Here is a 22,555-nt window from a genome sequence, read left to right as displayed (position 1 = left end):
TCAAGGCTCATTCCACAAATAGGAGGATAAACTCAGGCAAACACACAAAAATGGTTGTATCCGCTAACTATTTGCAATCTTTAAATACATATGTACATATGTGCATACTCGTATGTATGCATATACAGATGTACATACATATGTAGATGACCACTATGATGCGGCACTAATTACGATGTTTATTTTCAGGCGTGAACATAATATGCCTATATCCACTCTTTATTTTATTTGTCCTGCTGTTTTAGAAGATAAATGATTACGACGTCGATAATCAGGAATACAAACAGATGCACACATACTCATAGTGTATTTGCATGTGCGTTCCTGAATGGAATTGTGGCTCAAATTCAAATATACATACATGCATACAATACATATGCAATTGTGTTTTTGCTTTTTTTTCATCGGCGGCTCGTTTTTTCTGTTATTCTGATTTTATTAAATTTTTTTTTTTTTTTGTGCACATACATAGTTTGTCATTTTAAATTAACCTTGACTGATGTTTACTTGATTAATTGAATCAAATTTCCTTTCATTCTCGCCCACTTGCGCACTTGTGCCCTTTTCATATCCCACTTATCGTGTGTCATGCCTTCATTATTAATTTTTATCCAACCGTCAGTGCACGTCATCATCCTTTTTCGTTGGCTGCAAGTGCTTAATTGTTGGCTTGTCAGTGATGGCATAAGGGATATTGGACAAATGATGATATGCCCGATGTTGTTGTGGTTGTAGTAGCATAAACATTCCCCATACATATATGTATATGGCGAATGCTGCTGTGACAGTCCTTGGCCGAGTATAAATGCCCGTCGTTCCGGTTACGTAGAACCGACTATCGTGGGGGCGATGATATCCTCGTATGGATGACTTTAGTTCAAAACAATAATAAATGGCCGTCAATGTGATTCAAATGAGTTTGCAAAAAAAAAAAATATATATATAGGTATATATTAATATGAATTAAAAAAATTTATTTTTAGGAAGAGAGCAAAATTTTCAACTCATCTCGAAAATATTGAACTAAAGATGCGACCAAGAACATTGATTTGATTTCAGAACCAAGAATTAGAATGCAACCTTCCAAAAGTGTCTGACGTGTAGAATTCGATCAAACTTCAGAATAGCCGCAGGATGTTTTCGAGATATTCCGAGCAATCAACATGATTTTTGACTTTATTTGAGCATATGTAAAATCACGAGATATACAAGGTGGCACAACATCAATCATACATTTTTTTTAAATTAATTTTTTACTAAATAAGAAAAAAATTATGTTGAGTAATTTAAATCTATATTCTGACATTTACGCGCCCCATTCCTTAGCTGTTTGTATACTGCAACTGTATAGTCCACAAGTCTCAAATATGATTGGCGTACGGTGTCATTTGCAACAAATTATAGATATTCCTAGAGGGTGATTAATTTTGCGCCTCCTCATATAGTTTTTCTAAAGGGCTATTGAATTTACAATGCCTTCTTACTTTTACTTAGGGTTTTCTGGGTTATTTTATATGAATCTAACACTCCGTATTGCCTTGGAGAATGTAGTTCTGAATGTACAGTGGGATTAAAATACAACTATTTAAAGCTTTATTCGAGTTGTAGGCCTGGCTGCCTTAAAAAATATAGTTTTGAGAAAACCTCGTTTAAGATTTTCGATACGGTGAGCATCTGACTGTGATAGAATGCACCAAAATTCAAAATTAGAAGTAAGTGGTTTCTTCCTTAATATCTTAACCATGTTTTTTTAGGGAATCTCTTAAATAAAAGATAATAATTTTTGAATTTCCTATAAAGGCCTTACCTCTTAGGCTTTTACTTAACCTCTTTTACTTCAATTAGACAACGATATGCTTATGTGCTAGTTGCAACCCAATCCTACCCTATATAAAGGGCTAAAATGTATTATAAACCGAACCTTTCTGGTAATATTTTGGTATTTTCTGAGGCCATATGAAATCTACAGAGCATTGTCTTTTTGAAATCAATTGTCCCGGGCATAGATTTTGTATTCTTTCCAAATAATTCAAGTTGCTTCATACGACAAACAAAGTTTGTTTTTAGAAATATCCCTCTTATCCAACTTTGCCTTATACTATAAAGCTGATTTTAAAGTAGCTAAAGAGCGAGCTATCCTACAGATGGATGAAACAGGAGACAAGTAGGTACTATATATGCATCCCATGCTGCTTTAAGATTACGTGTAACTCTACGAAAGCGGGTGAGACGAGCCCAATTAAGGTTCATAACAGCAAAACAAACCTTTAAGTCGACAGTACAACTTAGGACAGAGCAAAGAAACGTTTTTCGATGACAGTTAAAACGATCTGCTGGCGGTGTATGCCTGTCTAGGTAGTCGGTTTCTAGTAGAACGCAATGAGCGAAACCAAGTTAACTGGAGGCTGAACCAGCTCTTAGGTTTGTTGGAAGACATTTTTAATAACTAACTGACAATATCCGGTCGTATACAATAACCCGGAATACGGACCTCACAGCATACAGATAGGTTATCAATGACATTCATCGATTACTCCTTACCACTTTTATGAACACTCGCTACCGTATAGAACCTAGAACCTACCTCTGAATACTCGCATTATTCTGACGATAAAAATCACTAAAGCTAACTTTAGGATCCATTCTAAAAAAAAAAAAATTAAAAATTAAGTGAATTTAAGTTTCATTCACATTATAAATATAATATAACAAAATTTATAAACAGTTTCAGACACATAACAAATACCTTTTTGTGAAATGCGAGCACAAGAGCTGGAAAATCACGTGCCGAAATGTAGAATAGAATGAAATTAGAGCTGAGACTGGATTCAATTGAATGATAAAGCAAAGCAAAGTTAAAGAAAATAAGAGAAAAATAGCAACAAAGTAGCGGCGATGCATTGTTAACAGCAATAGCCAACAACAACAAAAAACAAACAGTTATTAAAAAATAGTAAAAACGAAATTTGGCACCATAAAGTTGAGAAAGAAAACAAAAACCAAATACAATAAATATTATTGAAACGTGACTTTAACTCTGTTTGACATAACATAACAACGTACTAAGCCGTAAGCCTGAGGAGGTTTTAAAGCCGAATTTACTTTGAAATGTGCTGATGGTGAAGATTTTTTTCTTTTTGGATATTTTGTGAATTTAAATTTTTTTTTTAAATATTCGGAAAAGTAAGATTTTTTCTGTTTTTACTGAGTTAACTAATTTTTAAATAAATCGAATTCAAGGCGTCGATGTGCTATGTAATATTACATGAAAGTGGGTCGAGATATGAAACTGGAGCCACAAGCAATTGATGCTTGAGTCGAAAAATCACTTTATATATCGGAATATTTGGTATACAGAAGCCTACCACTTTTTATTAATAACATTTGAAAAAAAAACCTCATTTTAATACAGTAGTCCCTAGATAGTGTGAACTATTTTTGGTAGGAGACGTTAACTAAATATATTTGCTCATAGGTATAAATGAGAGTATCATAATAAAAAGAAAAAAAAAAAACTTGACCAAAACCTCTCGATATAGTGCATCTATTTCAATGACGGTATGTTTTCAAATATTATATAAGGAGAGAAGCGAAGTTGGTTTATGAACAAAACAACCAATAAGATCAATGTTCTTCCATTCGAAACTGCACAGGTTCGAAAGTCCGGACGTGAAACACCAAATGAAAGAAAACAGTTTCTTCTAATAGTGGTCGCCTCTCGGCAGGCAATGGCAAATCTTCGAGTGTATTGCTGCCATGAAAAAACTCTTTATAAAAAATCATTTACCGTTCGGAGTCGGCTTAAAACTGTAGGTCCCGCAGGATTACATTCTTTTTTTACGAAGAGTTATTTATTATTCACGACTACAATACGAGTAAAACAAAATATTGATTTATTCCCATATTTACCCTTTATAATAAATTATTGCTGCATTTTTATTCTTGAGGCAGTGTGGATACGGCGGTTTCAAAAACTATAGACATTTCGGTAGTTAATGCGTACATTATAATTTCTGAAATCCATTTTAAGAAGTGTTTTTTTTTTGTGGCTTCTGAATATATACAAATATATCTATGCCCAGGAAACGCTGTGCAGGACACATTTTAGCACAAATTCAGTCATAAGACTCATTTAATATGCGTTTTTTTATAAGCTTCAATTTCTCTCATATGCAATACTCCCGTATCAACTGCAATGAGTGCTGCAACAGTACATCTGATGAAATTTTTATGTACTCGTAACACAATACATAAGAAAATAAGAGTAATTTTATGTTCTAGACGGGAAAATGGAACACCTTATCACGTTTTCAGCTCAAAAACATTTCTCATTCATAGAAATTTGAAGAACTACTAAAACCAATAACAAAATTTTTGGACCATATTGTCCAAACGAAATGCATACAAGTCTTAAGAAATATATTTTTTCAAAATATTAAATATGTATTGTATATGTAATCGTATTTTTCTGAAATCTTTACACATACTCATCGGTAAAGCGTAGCTCGAAATTATTTTTGTATTGTGTCGTCATCCTCTGCGATTGTATTTTTCGTATTCGAAATTTTTTTTTTGATGTTGAAACTTTGGTCAGAGCAGTTATCCAAGTCTCATGGTCTGAGTATGTCTTTTAAATGTCTATATTGGAGAATATTAAAATTAACTTTTTAAATAAATTTTTCTTTTAATGATGTAAGCACAAGTTTAAATGTCTCCCAAATGGTTTGCACAAGTTTCTTTGTAGATTGTAGGGAATTTTTGTGGATGTATGTGCTTTACATATTACAATAATTCAAATCTTTTAAATACTTATTTTTTGTTATTGAATTTTTAATTTTAATATTTTTTGTGAAATTGTTCCTAGTTTCGTACGACGCAGTGTTTTATTTTTATCATTTTTTTGTGTTCTAGCGTTAAAGGACGATATTCGTAAAATATTCGCTCAACGAACCGCACTTCGCACTACCTCGTTCACGCTTAGCTGTTAAACTGAATTTTTTGGTATGGCGCACAAATTTTCACTGGCGCTTAGCCGCGCAAACTAAATGCTGGGTAAAATAAATGAAGTACTGAATCAGTTACGCTATGGGGGCACGTATTGGTATTTCTTGGAATTGTTGCTATGATTTTCCACTCGTACTTGCTTCAAAGTACTACTCTATAGTTTATTATGTGTTAGCGCTTTTAAGCACTCTTTTTGTTGTTGCTATAAAATTTTATTCCTTTGTGGAATTTCTCCCTTCATCAAATTTGTTGTCCGTGTTCACTTTTCGCGCATATCTGTCACCATAACTGCTCCGGCAATACTAACAGCTTATCGCTGATTTTTCCCCTATTTTGTATTGTCCACTTTTTTACTGGTATGTTTTGGATTTTTGTTTTTTCTTCTTCTTGTATTGCGTATGTATATACATACATACATGTGTTAGTTTATTTTCATTTAATTCTTGATTTATTTTAGTCTCTCTTTGTTAGTGCTTTTTGTTTTTTTGTGTCTTTTATGACTTTTAATTTGAGAGCGCAGACGTTAAGCCAGCCATTTATCTTGATACCCCACTTACAAGCAAATTACTCAAATTGACTCTCACATGTGGCGCGTTGGTGCACGATCGTCGCATGGTGACGCTCAAGTGTCAGATAACTTGACAGCCCGTGACTGTGGACGACAATACTCCTGGTGGCTGTCAGTTGCCTGCAACGCTCGGCTGATTCACCTATTAAATTGTTCAGCTACACTTTACACTGCAACTCTCTCTCTGATAGGCTACTTCCTAGCATCTCAGTAATTTTCATCAGCGCACCGCCCACCCACGCTTTAATCTCTCATATTTCCACTTAACTTTACTTTCATTATCTCTATTACTCTCATCATCATCGCTGCGTCGTCACTTCCGCCAGCCACTCACTTTTCACTGACAGACGTTAGTTTTCTTGTTGCTATTTTTATTGTGTTATTTTTGTTGTCCTCAGCCTTTCGCCTTTTAATAGGATGATTTCTGATTTATATTTTATGGCTGCTTCTGATTTGTTATTCATTTCTTTTCTTTTTTCTTTTTTGTTTGTTCGCTCCCTTGTTTACCGTTGATTTTTGTTACCGATCTATGCACTCTGTTTTTGTTGTTGTTCATTTGCACTCAGATCCACGACACTTAGACTTTGCTTCAATTACGAACGATTTGCATTATCTATTTCGTGATTGCTTGACGCCTGCAGTTCTAGCTCTTGTTTGGTCTCTTTGTTTCTTCTCCTATCTTGCATGAATAATATTTAATAAATATCTTGTATTTTAAAATTTATTATTCACTAACTAATTCGTAGTTTTCTTCTCTAATTCGTAGTTTTCTTCTCTAATTCGTAGTTTTCTTCTTCTGATATCTTCTTCTTATATCGGAACTCTTAAGCATTTCGAAAAGCTAAGGAAAACAAGAGTCATCTCGCGGCGAACAAATGGATGAAGGCGTACAAAAGTGGGTACCGAAATAAATATAGTGATGTATTGTAAAAACTTTTAAATGGTATAGACATTGTGCATAAGAGACTTATTCAACGAGTGCGTTAGCTTATATATATACAATATATTGGCGCGTACACCTTTTTTGGGTGTTTGGCCGAGTTCATCCTCCTATTTGTGGCTAGTGTCTTGATATTGCCCCACAAATGGAGAGACCTACAGTTTCAAGTCGGCCCCGAATGGCAGATATTTTGTTATGAGGAGCTTTTTCATGGCAGAAATACACTCGGGAGCTTGCCATCTCCTTCCGAGGTGTAAAAAAAGAAACTTTTTCTTAATTTTGGTGTTTCACCGAGATTCGAACCTACGTTCTCTCTGGATTCCGAATGGTAGTCATGCACCAACCCATTCGACTAGGTTCGTTAGCTTAGCCATGCCATTTATAGGGGCCATGATACTCCGGTGAAATTATTCTCTAATTCACTACCTATGGGTGCGACACGGCACGTGACCGCTATAGCTGAATGAGTTGGTGAAAGACTCACATTTGAAAGTGCACGGCTTTAACCGGCAATACCGAAAAAATAACAAATGTTTTTTTGTTTTGAAACGACAGGCAATGATAAACATTCGAGAATATTTCTGCAACGAAAACTCTGACAAAACTAATTTACTGAAGGCGACATGAACTGTAGGTCCCTCTATTTGTGAAACAGCATCAAGACGCACACCATAAATTAGAGAAGCAGCTTGGCCAAACACCCAGCAAAGGATGTAAGCGTTAAGCTTAGAAGTACCAGTGTTCGCTTGGTGTGAATAATTGGTCCTAAAGAAATGATTTCATGTAGGTTCAAACCGACAATCTGTTGGAGAGCCGCTAAAAAAGCGTATTAGTTGCCCTCAAGTGTGCGTTCCCATTATAGGTTTTCAACTTAAAAAAAACCGAGTTTCGAGCCATGGATATTTAGATTAGGCATTGATATTGGCTCTTCGAGTTTTTCACTTTGGATTATCCAGATGGATCCATTACCTCGCCAATCTAATTCACGTTGTTTTTCTGGATGATTTCAAATATTGCAATGAAATAGTTGTTGCGTCTGACAATCAAATTCAACCAGAAAATGCTCATTTCAACTTTCCATTCGCCCCCTTCCGACTGTTTGTTTGATGACAGGAGGTATTTCGTTTTGTCCTCGTTCACCACCAGACGCATTCGCTTCGCACTATTATTACCAAGCCCAACAACAATAAATTGTTTGTATCATCTTATATAAAATACAAATATGTAATACTCCTATATTTTCACCAAAATAGAATAGGATTCCTTCTTGTTTTTCTGCGAGTATTTGTTAGGCGCGCAGATAAATCGAGGGAATTCAAAGAGTCTCTGATGGAAACATGCGTTTCATCTTCCAGCCATTAGATCTACTAAACGTTGGCTGTATTAGAGAGACTCTTTTGCCATAATGGACTAAGTACCATATCCAATCGAGTATTTTTGATGTATATTTGATTCCAACTAAACTTCCCGATTTGCAAGCTATTCACTCAGAAGGTTAATATAATAATAATTTTTTATCTGCAGTGTCCTATGGACTGACAATACTACCTTAAATGTATTGCAGCAGGTTCTTTAACCTAGATGCTCCCTGCCTCAGATTGGGAATTGGTTAAAAACCATTTTCCTTAGGACTACTTTCCTTAGGACGTTTCGGCTTGACAGAGTACTTTTGTGACTTCTCAATGCTTAATTCTTTGAGAATTTTCCCAGCTATTTACCCTCCATTTCGCTTTCTGCGCAGTTTATACCACAGTATGGTTCTGGACCGCAAAAAATCGGCTGCCGATCCCCTTCTAGCGAGTTCATCAGAAATTTCATTACTTTTTATTCCAGAGTAGTCCGGATCTCAGCAAAGTACAATTTTATTTGTTGTTAAGGCATTCGTACATTAGTTTCGATTCCACAGGATGTGAAGGTAGTGATTTTAATGCAGTTTGACTGTCCGAGTATACAGCTATGTGGGCACCCTTGTTGACCTCATATTCTCCCTTGTTAACCTCATATTCTCGCACAGATTGTAATTGGTTGTTTTTCAGCATGAAAGACGTTAGACCATTTGCCCATTGGTTCAGAGATTTTTGTGTTTGACCATAGTCCCTCTCCGACTCCAGTATTTGTTTTCGAGCCGTATGTGAACCATTTCAGCCTTCTGAGATCGACCCAAGATCCTCCCAGTCCCCATTCAAATGAAATCAATGGGGCGCACACTTCAGTGTACATTTAATGGATTTCGAACTATTAGATTTCAATATTTTCTTTTAGAAGGCTACTTCCCTAATCTGTATGACTCATTTCCGTATTAATAACAATGTTTTTGTCTGACGAAGCATTCATTCTCGTTCGTCTAGCCTCACAGCATTTATTGTTACCAGTTGTTTGCTTTGTTTTTGCAGTCGATCCACATGATATCAAAAATATACCCGTTAGCTTTGGAAAGATGACGATCAGCTGATTTGTTTAGCTCTTACATAGAACCGGCCTACGAATGAACGAATGTTCTATTCATTGTAGAGAACAAAGCTGTATTAGCAGGTAAAATAATAATAGTTACGCCTATGTACATATGATACATGCATTTGTATGCGATCTCATGTTCTGCAATTATAGGCCTCTTCTTTTCGCCAAGCGTTAGCAGATGGCGAATGGATGGAGCAACTGGTATGAATAAAAGTATCTTGGTAGCGCTGTTTATAAAAAAGTGAGTTATATCAGTTTTTTGAGATTTAGCCATACTCGCTAGCGGCGAATCTTGCTTGATAATTTTGTTGTTGCTTTCCGACGCAATTTTTTCGTCTAGTGAACCGAGCAGAGAAGTGGCGAATAGAAGAGGTTTTATAATGCAATATTTTGCCAACATTGATTTTTCATGAGATTAAAAAATTAAAATAAAAGAAGAAAAAAACGAAACAAAAATTTTTTCTAATCTTCTTCTTCTTTATATATAAAAATGAATGTTTGTCTATATGTCCTCGATGAACTCAAAAACTACTGGACCGATTATTATAAAAATTGGTATATACATATATGTATTTTTCCACGGAAAAGGTTTGTAGAATATGCTTATTGCTGCCACTCGCCACCAGGTGGCGCTGCAGAGTAGCAACTTCTGGTCCGTTCAACCGATTTTTTCGAAATAAAATAAATCACTAAAATGGTTTAGAATGAATTGAATATTTGTGTACTGATTTTTTTTAAGTTATTTTTCTTAAATTTATTTTAGTTGTTGGCGTAGCAACGCGCGCCGTATACAGCTAATTTTCTATAAAACAAACTTTAAACTAAAAAAAAACTCCATAGTAATGCAAGCAAAACCTCAAAGAATACAAAAAATGCGCATCCCTAATATTGAAGATGACTAATTTTGAATGCATTTCTGCAGATGTTGTTGTTGTTCTCGTTAATTCAACAAATAATAACAGCACTCAGAAATTTATGCGTTCGCGCTCATACAAATTTAAAAGCCACCTTACACTACAACGCAGCATCAACAGCCAAACTACAACCCAACCAACTCAGCTTTTCGATGTGCGCCTGCCACTCAATCACTCACTCATTCAATTTTTCTTGCGACAGCAGTGAATATTCCACAGCAGGTTGCCATCTCACAATGTTCTCCGCTTTGACGGACTTGTATTCGTATATGGAGAACGCGTTAATGTCAATTTATGCACGTAGAAATGGGAAATTACAAAAGTTGATGAGAAAAGCTTAGAAATAATAAAAGCTTGAGATTATGAGCTTTACTAGAAAGCTGAACTTAAAGTAATGACTAGTTTGTAAATTTTTAAGTTTTTGTGGGCAAGTGTGTATGGGTGGTGGTTTTTGTAGCTACAAGCACATAAAAACTGTTTTGGGTTTGGGGATGCTATACATACACATATTTTTTTTTAATCTGATTAGTACCTATTGGCAATGCAGTCAGGCGTATTTCGGAAATGGCATTTGGTCAAGTATGTAGTATGTAGTATGTACAAGTAAAAACAGAATTATTGCTATCCTTTATGTTGTAGCTTTCGTTTTTTTAAGTACTTTCTGAATAATCTTCAAAAGTGTTTAGCTATCATTAACGCACAATGTGACAGAAATGAGAACATTTAGAAGAGCACTCGCAATCTAATTGTTACACGTCGGTCATTTATTTACTTAGTGCCCTTCAGGTTAGGCTAAGTTAGTTTTTCAAGATCGGATGTAAGGGAAATGCCGGTGTAAATATGTATTTATTATTCTTCTTATACAGGGTGAACGATATGAAGTGTTACCAACTTCACGCTGCTTGTATCTGTAAAACAGCTCATGACATCAACGTCAAAATTGTTCTAATGACAGTTCAATATATTGTTTGTAAGCCATCAAAAGCATTTGCATCTCAGTTTTGTTGAATTTTTTTTTCTGTGATGGAATTTAAACGTAGTAGTGTGATTGCGTTATATTTGGCTGGAAAATCACAACCAGCCATTGTTCGTGAGCTCGGTCACCTCAAAATGAATGAAATGTTTGTGTATCGCATTATAAAACGTTACAAAGACACTGGTTGCATTGCAAAACGCTATGGAGGTGGACCAAAATAACCGCAACAACGCCAGAAATGGTTCGGAAAGTGAAGGTTCGATTTGAACGAAATCCACGTCGAAGTGGAAGAAACATGGACAAAGAACTGAAAATATCGCAAGGCAGCATTCGACGCATATCGAAAAATTAGCTCAAGGTCAAGGCTTACAAGTTCCAAAAAGCACACTATCTTTCACCACAGCAAAAAAAGTTCGGTGCGAAAGAGCAAAGGAGTGGTTGCGCTTGCACGAACGTGGCGAATTTCCTAACATTGTGTTTTCTGATGAAACAAATTTCCCAATAGAGCAGTTCATAAACACTCAAAACGATCGTGTTTACTTGACCGAACGCTCATACGAGAATTTGAGCCTACGTATGGCCAATCGAAACAATTTCCCATCGCAAGTAATGGTTTGGGCCGCAGTGACCGCTGATGGACGCTCTGCAATCGTTTTTATCGAGCCTGGTGTCAAAGTGAATGCGACTTATTCTTGGGAAAAAGTTTTAGAAGCTGCTTTAGTGCCGTGGACACGCAAACATTTCGGTCGTAGACCATGGAGGTTCCTACAGGACTCGGCACGAATGGTTAAAAAATCATGTTCCACCCTTCATTTCGTCCACACAATGGCTTTCGAATTCGCCAGACGCAAATCCGATGGACTATTCCATCTAGCCCATTTTGGAGAGCAAGGAGAGGACTACAAAATATGCCAGTTTGGATGCGCTGAAAAAAGCGATTATACGAGAATGGGCCAAAATTCCTGAAGATCACATTCGTGCAGCATGCAACTCATTTTTTGACCGTTTGAAGGCTATAGTCAAGGCAACAGGTGGTCATATCGAGCTAAAGTGAATATACATAAAATTGTAATCATTTTTGAACAATTTTGCCTTTGAAATCAATAAAAACTAATTTCACACAAAAAAGTTGTAGTGTTTTGAATAGATTGATTGTTTGTGGTTTAGACACTGCTATGCCCTTCATCTGATTGAAATTTTGATGAGTTGTTATGGGAATGCCCTGAAAGGTGTGGTCGAGATATTTGTAGAAATCGTATATAGCGTAAGTCAACTAACATTTGAAAGTTGAAGTACTGATTGTTTTTAATAGATTTCCATACCTTCTCTGCCTTCTCAAAAATTCGCCGTATATTCTTTATCGGCTTTGAGCAGGCCGCTCTAGGTGTTTGGTATTGTTGATCGCAAACTAGTATTTAATGATCTCGTATTCAAGCTTAGCCGCAAAGTAATATTATGAAATTTGGTCCGTACAGAATTTTTTATATCACCACACATTTTAGTAAAATTTTATTTGGGAACGGTCTAATGAATATGTATTAGGAGATATGCCTTCATTTTTCGTTGTCCATGATTTTGTTTGATTCCGAAAATTAACAGCCAATGCAAATTACATTTTATTAAAATGTGCACAGCTACATATATAAATTTTGGTTCCGTACGAGTTTAGGCAATTCTTACTTGCTTAAAAATGCCCATTACAAGAATAGATGGAGTGGTCATTGACCAATTTTGCTCATTTTGATCACAACTTAGTCAGTTTTGTTGAGTTTTGCAAAAATTGCTCCACTTCTTTCCGAGTTATAGTTTGAAATATCAGACGAACGGACGGGCGTGATTTTAGGCCGATCTCAATAATATTTAAGCCGAACCTAAATGAGGTCGGTAGCAATGCATGTACCAAGATTTGGTGAATTCTTATGAAGCCCTTAAGGAGTTACAAACATTTACCCAAAAGTGGACGTGACTCCCTATTTTTCATAATTTTACTTGGGCTCATCAACTGAACCAAATTGGAATAATTTTGGTTCATTGATAACAGAGATTTCGAAATTTACCATTATGTAGGAGGTCAATAACCATGGACTAATTCCGCTCATTCTGAATACTAAACTCTCTTGGAGAAAGAGGAATAAGTGTGTATGAATTAATTTTTTTTCTAATTCAAATTTTCAAAGAGTTTCAAAGAAGAGTTACATACATATATGACCAAATTTATAATACCCTTGTGCGCTAGTGCGCGTGGGTATAATTATTAGAAGTAAATATGAGTAAGCAAAAAGTATTAATTTGCATTTGAAAATTTTATGTAAATTTATGAGCCCGAATACAAAAGTTTCAAAAATTACCTGTCATATGTCATTAAGGACAGACGTGCATTTTACAAATGTTATTTAACAATAATGAAAAAGGCAAACCGCAATGCATGCAAAACGACTCAGGTTTCATTTAAATAAATGAATATTCAATCAATCATAACTACCTTTAACTACTACATACAAAGGAAACATGACCAATCATTTTAAAAGAGCATCTTCGTGACTGAACAAAAACTGCACCCGTAAAAAGTTTAAGATAAGATAAGAGTTTATTAAGTAGAAAAACGTTACAATATTTATATTATGGCACAATTTACAGAATATGATATAAATCCTAATTCTACATCATTATATTTGTATATTTATCACAGGTTTGGTTTTTTAAACGATTTTTTCTTTTTTTTTCGAAGGAAAAAACTACTATGAAAAACCTCCGCTATACATCTTACAAGCTAGGGTTAATTTGTACGCATTTAAGTACCAGGGCCTAATTGAACATTAAGAAAGTTCAGTTATTAGCAGATTGTCCGAAAAACTGGAACGAATTTTGAATCTTTTAGTCAAATTTTGTATTTGATCTGACAAAATCTTAGTTTATGATTCATCGTGAAGCTTTCTGGTGGAGAAATGCCATGGGAGTCGTAGCATCATTTGGAGTACCTTATTTTGGCAGATTTGCAGTTTCTTAACATGTGACTTTGCGATATTACTCCAGGCTGGACAGGCATATAATATTATTGGCTGAAATATAGACTTATAAATTATTAGCTTATTTTCATCACTTAAGCCTGAGCGTCTATTTATTAGGGGATATAACATTTTAATCGCCAAATTTACTTTCTCCTGTATGTACTTTACATGATCGCAAAAAGTTTCTGTTTTGTATTAACAAAAGAAATTAAGTGATCAGAAAAAAATGGAAATGTAATTATTGAGCAGCAATGGGTGGAAATAGTGGTAAACGAAGACGAAACGAAGTACCTCAAAGTTATAATTTTGAAGTGCGCTCCCTTTACTTGGAAACCAGCATTAAGACCGATAATAACGCCAGCTTTGGAATCCAGTGTAGAAACTCTCTTACTAACAAGTCTTCCTTTGGACTATATAAGAAATTGAGTAGTAAAGTCCTTTGTTGATGAACCAAAACCACTATTCTTAAGTATCTTATAATGTCCGTCCTATTGTATGGCGTAGAAGCTTGGACGATGGCAACATCCTAGGAGCAGTGATTGTAAATGTAGGGAAAATTCCCTACAGATTTTTTTAAATTCTGTAAATGTAGGGAATTTTCAAAAAGGACAGAAAAAATGTAAAAATAGCGGGAAAAATTAAAAAAGTTCATTTCAAATAAAAAGCCGTAGTAAGATTTCATGCCAGTGTTTTTTTCCTTATAGCAGCATACTTTTAAAGCGTTAATACGGCAACATTGCCATTTTTTTCTTCGTTAACGCTAACGCGATTTTTTTTTTCGCGCGAAAATTGTTAGTTGGCCACCGTTTTCTGGTGATTTTCACTTTTGAAGTAAGTTTTGCAATTATTTTAATTTTAGCTTTTTTATATTTAAAATTTATATAAATTTACAGAAATGAGCTCCTCCTCTTCAACTGACTCTTCGGAGGAACACCAGGAGAAAAATTCAAGTATCGGAAACAAAAGTTCAATAACAAGTGGCTTGAAGACGACAATTTTAGTGGCTGGTTGAAAGCTGTGGCTAACGATCCATTCCTAAGCAAATGCGCTGAGTGCGACAAAGTTTTGAACTGCGGCAATTCTGATTTGCAGAAGCACGCCGAAGCAAAAACGTACCAAAAAAAATTAAAGACAATAAAAAAGACACCTAAAATAAACAGTTTTTTTTTAAGAAAAAGCCGAGTAAACCAAATGGTTCCAGAAATTTCGAAATAAAACTTAGCATGTCCTTCGCTGAGCATAATGTCGCGCTGCCAGTGGTAGACCATTTAATCTCAATCTTAAAAGTAATCGTGCCGGATTCTGAAAAAATAGAAACTCTGTCTTATTTTAAACAGAACTGAATGTAATGAAAAAGTGTAATTTTTAGTTTTTTTGCTGAATTTTTCTTTATATATGTGTTTATAATATAATAAATATGTGTATTTATATATATTTTTGAAATGAAATTTCTTATTAAAGTGTCAAAACAGCACCAAGCCCAAAATTTAAGCAAATAATTCAATTTTGACGTTATATGTATATATAATTGGCGCGTGCACCCTTTTTGGGTGTTTGGCCGAGCTCCTCCTCCTATTTGTGGTGTAGGTCTTGATGTTGTTCCACAATTGGAAAAATTTGTGGAATATTTATATTATTATAATTATATTATAATTATGGACCTTTGCTCGTAGGCGACCACGGATATTGTTGGTACATCTGTTCTCTATAGTGCCGCAGAGTTTGAGCGTAACCTGTTAATTAGCTTGTTTTTGGCATTTAATTATATAAGTTAAGCGCAAGTGCGCTCTGCCATTTTCACCATGGATACAAAATATCGAGCGAAAAATGTTTCTTAAATTTTGTGTTTTGAACGAGATTTCGTGTGCCAAAAAGAAAAACACGCTTTAGTGTGCTTTTCAAAAACAAGGCAGACGACAGAGAAGTCGTGGAAGATTTGCCCCGATCTGGTCGCTCATAAACGTCTTCAACGGATGAAAACATAGACATAATTAAGGAAATAAGGCTAGAAAGCCATCATTTAAGTTTCAAGTAGGTAGTTCGAGACATTAGCGTGTCTCACGAATCACTTCGCAACATTTTACACCGTCAGTTGGGCATAAGACGCGTGGTTGCTCGACTCGTTCAAAGAGACTTGAATTTCTTTAAAAAAATTCATCGGAAAAGGTGGCTGAAGACATGCTTGAGCAAGTGAATTCGGACCCAACGTCTATCCAGCGCATCATTACAGGTGATGAGACGTGGGTATATGAGTTTGGCATCCAAACATGAGCCGAACCCCAAAAAAACCACGTCAAAGTCGATCAAAAGTCAGTCGGTGAAAGTCATGCTACTCATTTTCTTTGATTATTATGGTTTTGTGCACTCGGAATTCGTTCCGAATGGTTTTACGTTAAGTAAAGAATGTTATTTGGAAGTTATGCGACGTTTGAGAGAAAATGTGTGTAAGAAACGGCCAAATTTGTGGAAGTATAACTCATGGATCTTGCACCATGATAACGCACCGTCTCACAAGTCTCATATTGTGAACACTTTTTTCACCAAAAACTCATCAAATATCATCGAACAACCACTTTTTCCTTTTCCCAAAACCTAAATTGCCACTCCGCGGACGCCGCTTAGAGTCGAAAGAGGCAATAAGGACAATTCACTGAAGGAGCTCAAGAAGATCTCTTCAAACGTGTTTAAAAAGTGTTTTGATGACCGGACTAATCGTTGGCATATGTGTATTGCGTCGAAGGCTACAAAATAAATGCTGATGATTAAACAATTATTTATTGAAGAGTTCCCAGTAGTTTTTCGACAGTATGTAGAACCATTAAGATGCTCTTATGAAGGATAGGTTTTATCTCAACACCGGATAGTTCCTTAAGAGATTCAAAATGGTATTTTCCTAATAACTTTGTTCTACTCCTAGCTAAGGCTGGACAATTCAAGCTGAAGTATTCTATACAACTTCTGTAGTATTCATGAGAAAATACTGCCAGCTAAGAACCGCCAATGACCGGTGGCTCAAGGCACAAGTTTCGAAATGTGAGCAATTCTCCTGACCTTTTCTATATGCGGCCAGATTAGCCTGAATTTGCAAGTTGCCATAGGAATTCCAATCTTCCTCTGTTTTCAATCAGTGGAATATTAGTACCCTTTCTGGCCAGTTCAACGACTTTGCAATTTTCTTCAATATCTCTATGTTCCGGAATCCATATATGTAAGACTGAGCTTGCAGACGGGGCTAATATCATTTAGAGCTGAAATTATCAATTGGAGAAGGATTTGGCCTCCCCTGATATACACGAAAAAGGGGAGAGCGCTTTGTTGAACTGGCTATCGCGCCGATTAAGTATTTTATGTTTTTAAACTTTTTTTAAGTATTGTCATTGTGTATGTACACTTGAAAAAAAAAAATTTAAACAGAGGTAGTTAAGTAGTTGCAAACTGTTTTTTGAAATTTAACGATCTAAGTCACTGAAGTTAGCTTAAATTAGGTTTGTTTTAAGTAAACAATTTCTATATTTAAAGATAAGTTAATTATAAAATATTCAAAACTTTCAAATTATTCCCTTCAGCACTAAGTATCTCAAATATTTGGCAATATTATTTTGATCTTCAACCTGCACGCTAAGTAACTAAGAAAAGTTTCTTCATCAGTAATATTGTTTCCTTGAAGCTGATGAAGAAGATAAACTTTAATCTTAAATTTGTGCTAAATGAAGAAGTTAATTCGGTATTTTGTGGTGGTAAGCTATTGTAACGTGATTTTGCTCCATTGAGGCAGATTGTTGTGTAACGAACCTCATCTAGGGCGGGTCGATTTAAAAATCGCTCATTGCTCTGTGAAAATCGTATGCTAGGGATCAAAATAAGAAACTTTGCTGAAGGAACCATACCTCTAAAACGAATTCTGATTTCCCCCAATTTGGGTCGAACGAAAAATCCCACTTTGACTCATTTAGAGTGCTCCAATCGAGTCCAAATGTATGACCAACCCCCACTAACTTTGGACGGCCGATCCACCCATGCCAGTGGCACACCCCCTGGAACTCCCCTGGGGGGTTCCCCATACAATCATTTCAAAATATTACCATTTTTGGCCTTTACATGAGAAAAGAAACTAAAAAGTTCGACCCAAATTGGGGGGCATCAGAATTCGTTTTAGAGGTATGGTTCCTTCGGCAAAGTTTCTTATTTTGATCCCTAGAATATGATTTTCACAGAGCAATGGGCGATTTTTTTGCCTCCCCTCAAAAGACACTAAAAGTTCGACCCAAATTGGGGGACATCAGAATTCGTTTTAGAGGTATGATTCCTTCGGCAAAGTTTCTTATTTTGATCCCTAGAATAAGATTTTCAAAGAGCAATGGGCGATTTTTTTGCCTCCCCACAAAAGACACTAAAAGTTCGACCCAAATTGGGGGACATCAGAATTCGTTTTACAGGTATGGTTCCTTCTTTAAAGTTTCTTATTTTGATCCGTAGAATATGATTTTCACAGAGCAATGGGCGAATCTAAGGAAGTAGTAGCCATACCACTTCCAGCCGATTATAACAACGCGAATTTCTTAAGCGCTGATGTGCTTTTCTGCGGTCACTGCGCTTATCACTGCTTCGACTTAAGTTCATAATGATGAGTCCAAGATAATTCATAATTTTTCTCGTTACATAGAATTATAGTCCCCAGTCATCAATGTCAGGGGTGGGACCAACATTAACCCGCTATTCGGCTCTCAGCAATCAACTGATTGGCCGACGTAACAGGGGCAACAACACCCTACATGACAGTGCTGAGCACTTTCGACAAAAATTCCAACACATTTACAAGTATTGTATTGGTCTCTTATACTCCTACAAGACAGCTGACTATCATATAAACACTCATATTATCATCATCACTATCCTCATCCAACTACACATTTTTGTTCTAATCATGGAAAAGTTCTGATAGTTTTCCCTTGTCCGTGTGATATTCTATCTCTCTTTTACCAATAGCTATTTCTTATAACTGAAAAATATATCTACTATGCTCTAAAGGCAAGGCAACTTCTCATTTTTGTTCTCAACAAGTAATCAGCACTGATGGGCCAAACTACTCATTTTCGTCATCAAAAAGTAATCAGCACAAGCTCAAATGTTTTATTTAGAAATTATAAAATTTATAATTTTTTTGTTTTCATTAAAAAACTTTTACACACAAATTCGGTGTTTCATTCACGGAGATTCGAACTCACGAATTTTCAAGTTTTAGCCAAGCATCTACTCATTCGGCTATGGCAACTATACAAGAAATGAAGCTAAATTTCACACTAGTACTTTTTCAGAGCCCCACATTATTTCGTTAAAATTATTCAACACTGATGACAATGATTCCTCATTTTCGTTAAAAAGTAATCAGACTGAGGAGTTTCGTCAAAATGCTTTATTTAGAAATTATAAAATTTATATTTTACGGTGATCCGAACTCACGAATTTTTCAACAACAAAATCAACCAAATTTCATATTAGAACTTTATTCAGAGCAGCCACATTATAAACATACAAAGGAGTTGCCTTGGCGTTTAAAGTACAGTAGATATATTTTTCACTTATATGAAATTGCTATTGGTGAAAGAGAGACAGAATTCTCACCGAACAGGGGAAAAGAATATCAAATGAAATATTTGATTTCCCCATTAAAAAATGTTATATATGTCATTCTGATAATGCGCATGCATTAGAACCAAATAAAATACTTGTAAATGCGTTGGAATTTTTGTCGAGAGTGCTCAGCACTGTCTTGTAGGGTTAGTTGCCGTCTGAATAATAGTTGATTAGAAGAGCGTAAGAATACGTATGAAAGGAACGGGCACAATTGTCCTGTTAAATCGCTTATAACGTAGCATTCGAAGTTGTTCTCCCAATTTTGCTTCGGTTGGCCAAATCGTGTATTTTATCATAATTTAATCCGAGTATAAAAATATGATCTTGCAGGATGATCGAAATGGCCACAAGTGGAATGCCAACTAATTCTGCGATTTGTATGCGTATTTCGTTTTTGGAACTTTATGTCGGTCTAAGCGCTAATCGTTTTACATCGACTATTTACCTGTTTTGAATAGACAATACATTATTTTTGCACGAAACCGAATTTTCCCTATAACTGAAATATATTATTCTCAATGAGTGTGTTTATCTGGCGATATCTCAAAAGTTAATGGAACGATTTGAGTGATATGGAGTTCCTTCTCGTCTCTATACGGTACGCTTCAGTAATTAACAGTTTGGTAAAACTTTATATAAAAAAATACCTCAAAGATATGATGATGATGCAATGAAAGTAAACGAAATAAAACCGGATAGCCGTTTTGTCAACTTAATTTCACAGCACTTATTTTAATAGTTTTTTTTTAATTATCGGCGTAACATTAATTTTTAGCAGCAACCGAAGCTCTGTAGAGTTGAACTGGCAATACTAAAACGTCTGATTGGGAAATTATTAATTGGCGGCAAACTTTTGTGTGTAGGTCAGTTATATACTCAGAATGTCATTGGCTTCTCTATGACTACGCGTGAATTTATCGAGCCTCAAGAACGCAACTTCGAATGTTAAATGTCTGAAAATACACTTTTTTATTAAAATTTTAGTCATATTTCACGACCTTTAACGGCCGTATAGAGAAGTGATCAAAGAAGAAGGGCTTTGGTGCGGAATTCTCCTTAGACTATTACGGCTAATGTTAAGTTGTTGAGACCTGTCGAAACTTTGTTTTCTCGGGTTGATCGTAGCACATTATTGGCAATAGCAGAATTATTCTCAGTAGCGCGGATCAAACGAACACGAGGTTGAGGAAGTTGTGTTATGTCGTTGACAATTTTTTTAAATTGTATCACAAATTTGTCTGAGCAAGACGCCGTTGGTGAATTTTTGGACTCATTTTTACAATTTTTCATGCATTTTGGAAATGAGTTTCAAAAGTTTTAGCCTAAAACGGTTCATTTCGTGCTAATTATTAAAAGACATATGTGACCTGGTCTATGAAAAGGTACTTTACGTGTCAAAAAATCATTTTTCACTTTTTTGTTGATTCGAATAGTGTGTGAAAGGCTCTTTAAAATGGTGAAAACCAGAAAGTCATAATTTGTTTAAAAGTTTGTTAAAAGTAAAAAAAAGAAAAGTACAAATACGAAAAAGACTGATTTTTTTGTCATGATACAAATTAGAATAACGAAGACAATAATTTGTGCAAATTAAAAACTGAACCACTCCTGGACAGTCTGAGCTGTAATGAATACGAACTGAAGTCTGTTTTCAAAAAATTTTTGTCAGCGGGTCTTATAAGTTGTTTTTGGCATGAATGTCGGTACAAAAGCTGACTTATTTTTTAAAACGATTTCTGCGATTTGCATTAACTTTTTCTTATTTATTTATACAATATATAAAAAAAATGTCTTTCACTCCTTCTGTGATTTTATTGATACTGTGAAGAAAATACTGATACTGAAGAAAATAAGCCAAACCGGATTGAAAAATATTAATATTTAAAAAAGTTACAAGGGTTTTTAGAAGTTTTCTCGAAAACTTGTTTTCGCACGTAAGGCACCTTTTCGTAGACCAGGTCACATATAATGATATATTTATTCGGCCAAGCACTTCAATTACCGCCACTAGTCATATCGATGCCACAAATCCAAATTCATCCACGTGGAATATATACGAGTATACACATCACAAAGATTCAATATAAAGGCTTATTTGGAATTTGCCACGCCCGTTTAAGGGGCAGATTATGCCCTTGATTCTACATCTGACTTACTTAGCCGGAATTCGTGTTGATTTCCACGAGTTATGCGCAATTGAATACTGCACCAAAAAATGCAAATAGTACACAGTAATACATACATACATATACGGGTATGTAAAGTAAACTACAATAGCAATCAGTGGGATGGTGTAACCACCTTCGGCAATTGCAACAGTAATAACAATACCAAGAACAACAAAGGTAGTCGTAACAAAACAACAAAACAGATAGAAACTACTAGAGGCAACAACAAGACCAACAACACACTGTCTGTCATATCAAGTTCATAAACTAATAAACTTGCGACGTTGTAAAAGCACACCGAACAACAACACTCAAGCAGAGAGAATGAGAACTGCAACAATAACAAGAACAAAGATTTAATAGACGCAAATAGACGGCAATAATAACAATTCATCTAATGAAATCAACTCAAATGCAAGGCTTGCCATAAACACAAACACAAGCATTAAGAGCGGGAAGAGAGGAATGACAAGAATTTAAAAACAAAACAACATCCACATTTTGTTGCAATACTGTCAACCGTTGACATTCAGAAGCGCCACCAAGCTAACATTTTCATCAGGCATATAAAGCGAATTCTATATTGCTGCCGCTTTGCTATTAAATTTGTTGCTGTCTTTGCTTTGGTCGTCATCTCAGCGGGCTGCCCTATACTACAGGGGAATAGCTCTAGTCTTCACATGGATGTGTGTATGCATACACATGAGCTTGTAATATTTTAAACAATGCAATATGAGTCCTATCTCTCGCCTATCAGCGCGCTCCGCAATCATCTTCACCTTAACCACCTTGATTAGCAACAACCCGAACACCCAACAGCATTTTCCATCTAACCTATCGCTCATAGCAAGGTGATGATTTGGTAATGTTGTTGTTGCAAGTTGCACGT

The 22,555-nt window shown here is 35.5% G+C and overlaps 1 protein-coding gene across 3 annotated transcripts in view; it reads right to left on the bottom strand.

Moving 5' to 3' along the window:
• Nucleotides 1-22,555, bottom strand: part of LOC128865067 (P protein) — a 111,589-nt gene that overhangs the window by 31,182 nt on the left and 57,852 nt on the right. Inside the window, exon 1 of one of the 3 annotated variants that reach the window (XM_054105003.1) lies at nucleotides 4,488-6,403. The exons of the other annotated variants lie outside the window; for them this stretch is intronic. Coding sequence (XP_053960978.1) covers nucleotides 4,488-4,534 — 47 coding nt within the window. The 5' untranslated portion in view covers nucleotides 4,535-6,403. Of the gene's footprint in view, nucleotides 1-4,487; nucleotides 6,404-22,555 lie in introns of those variants that run through there. 3 annotated transcript variants of the gene reach the window in all.

Source organism: Anastrepha ludens, chromosome 5 (genome assembly GCF_028408465.1).
Source record: "Anastrepha ludens isolate Willacy chromosome 5, idAnaLude1.1, whole genome shotgun sequence".
NCBI lineage: Eukaryota > Metazoa > Arthropoda > Insecta > Diptera > Tephritidae > Anastrepha > Anastrepha ludens.
This window is presented reverse-complemented; position numbering and strand designations above follow the sequence as displayed.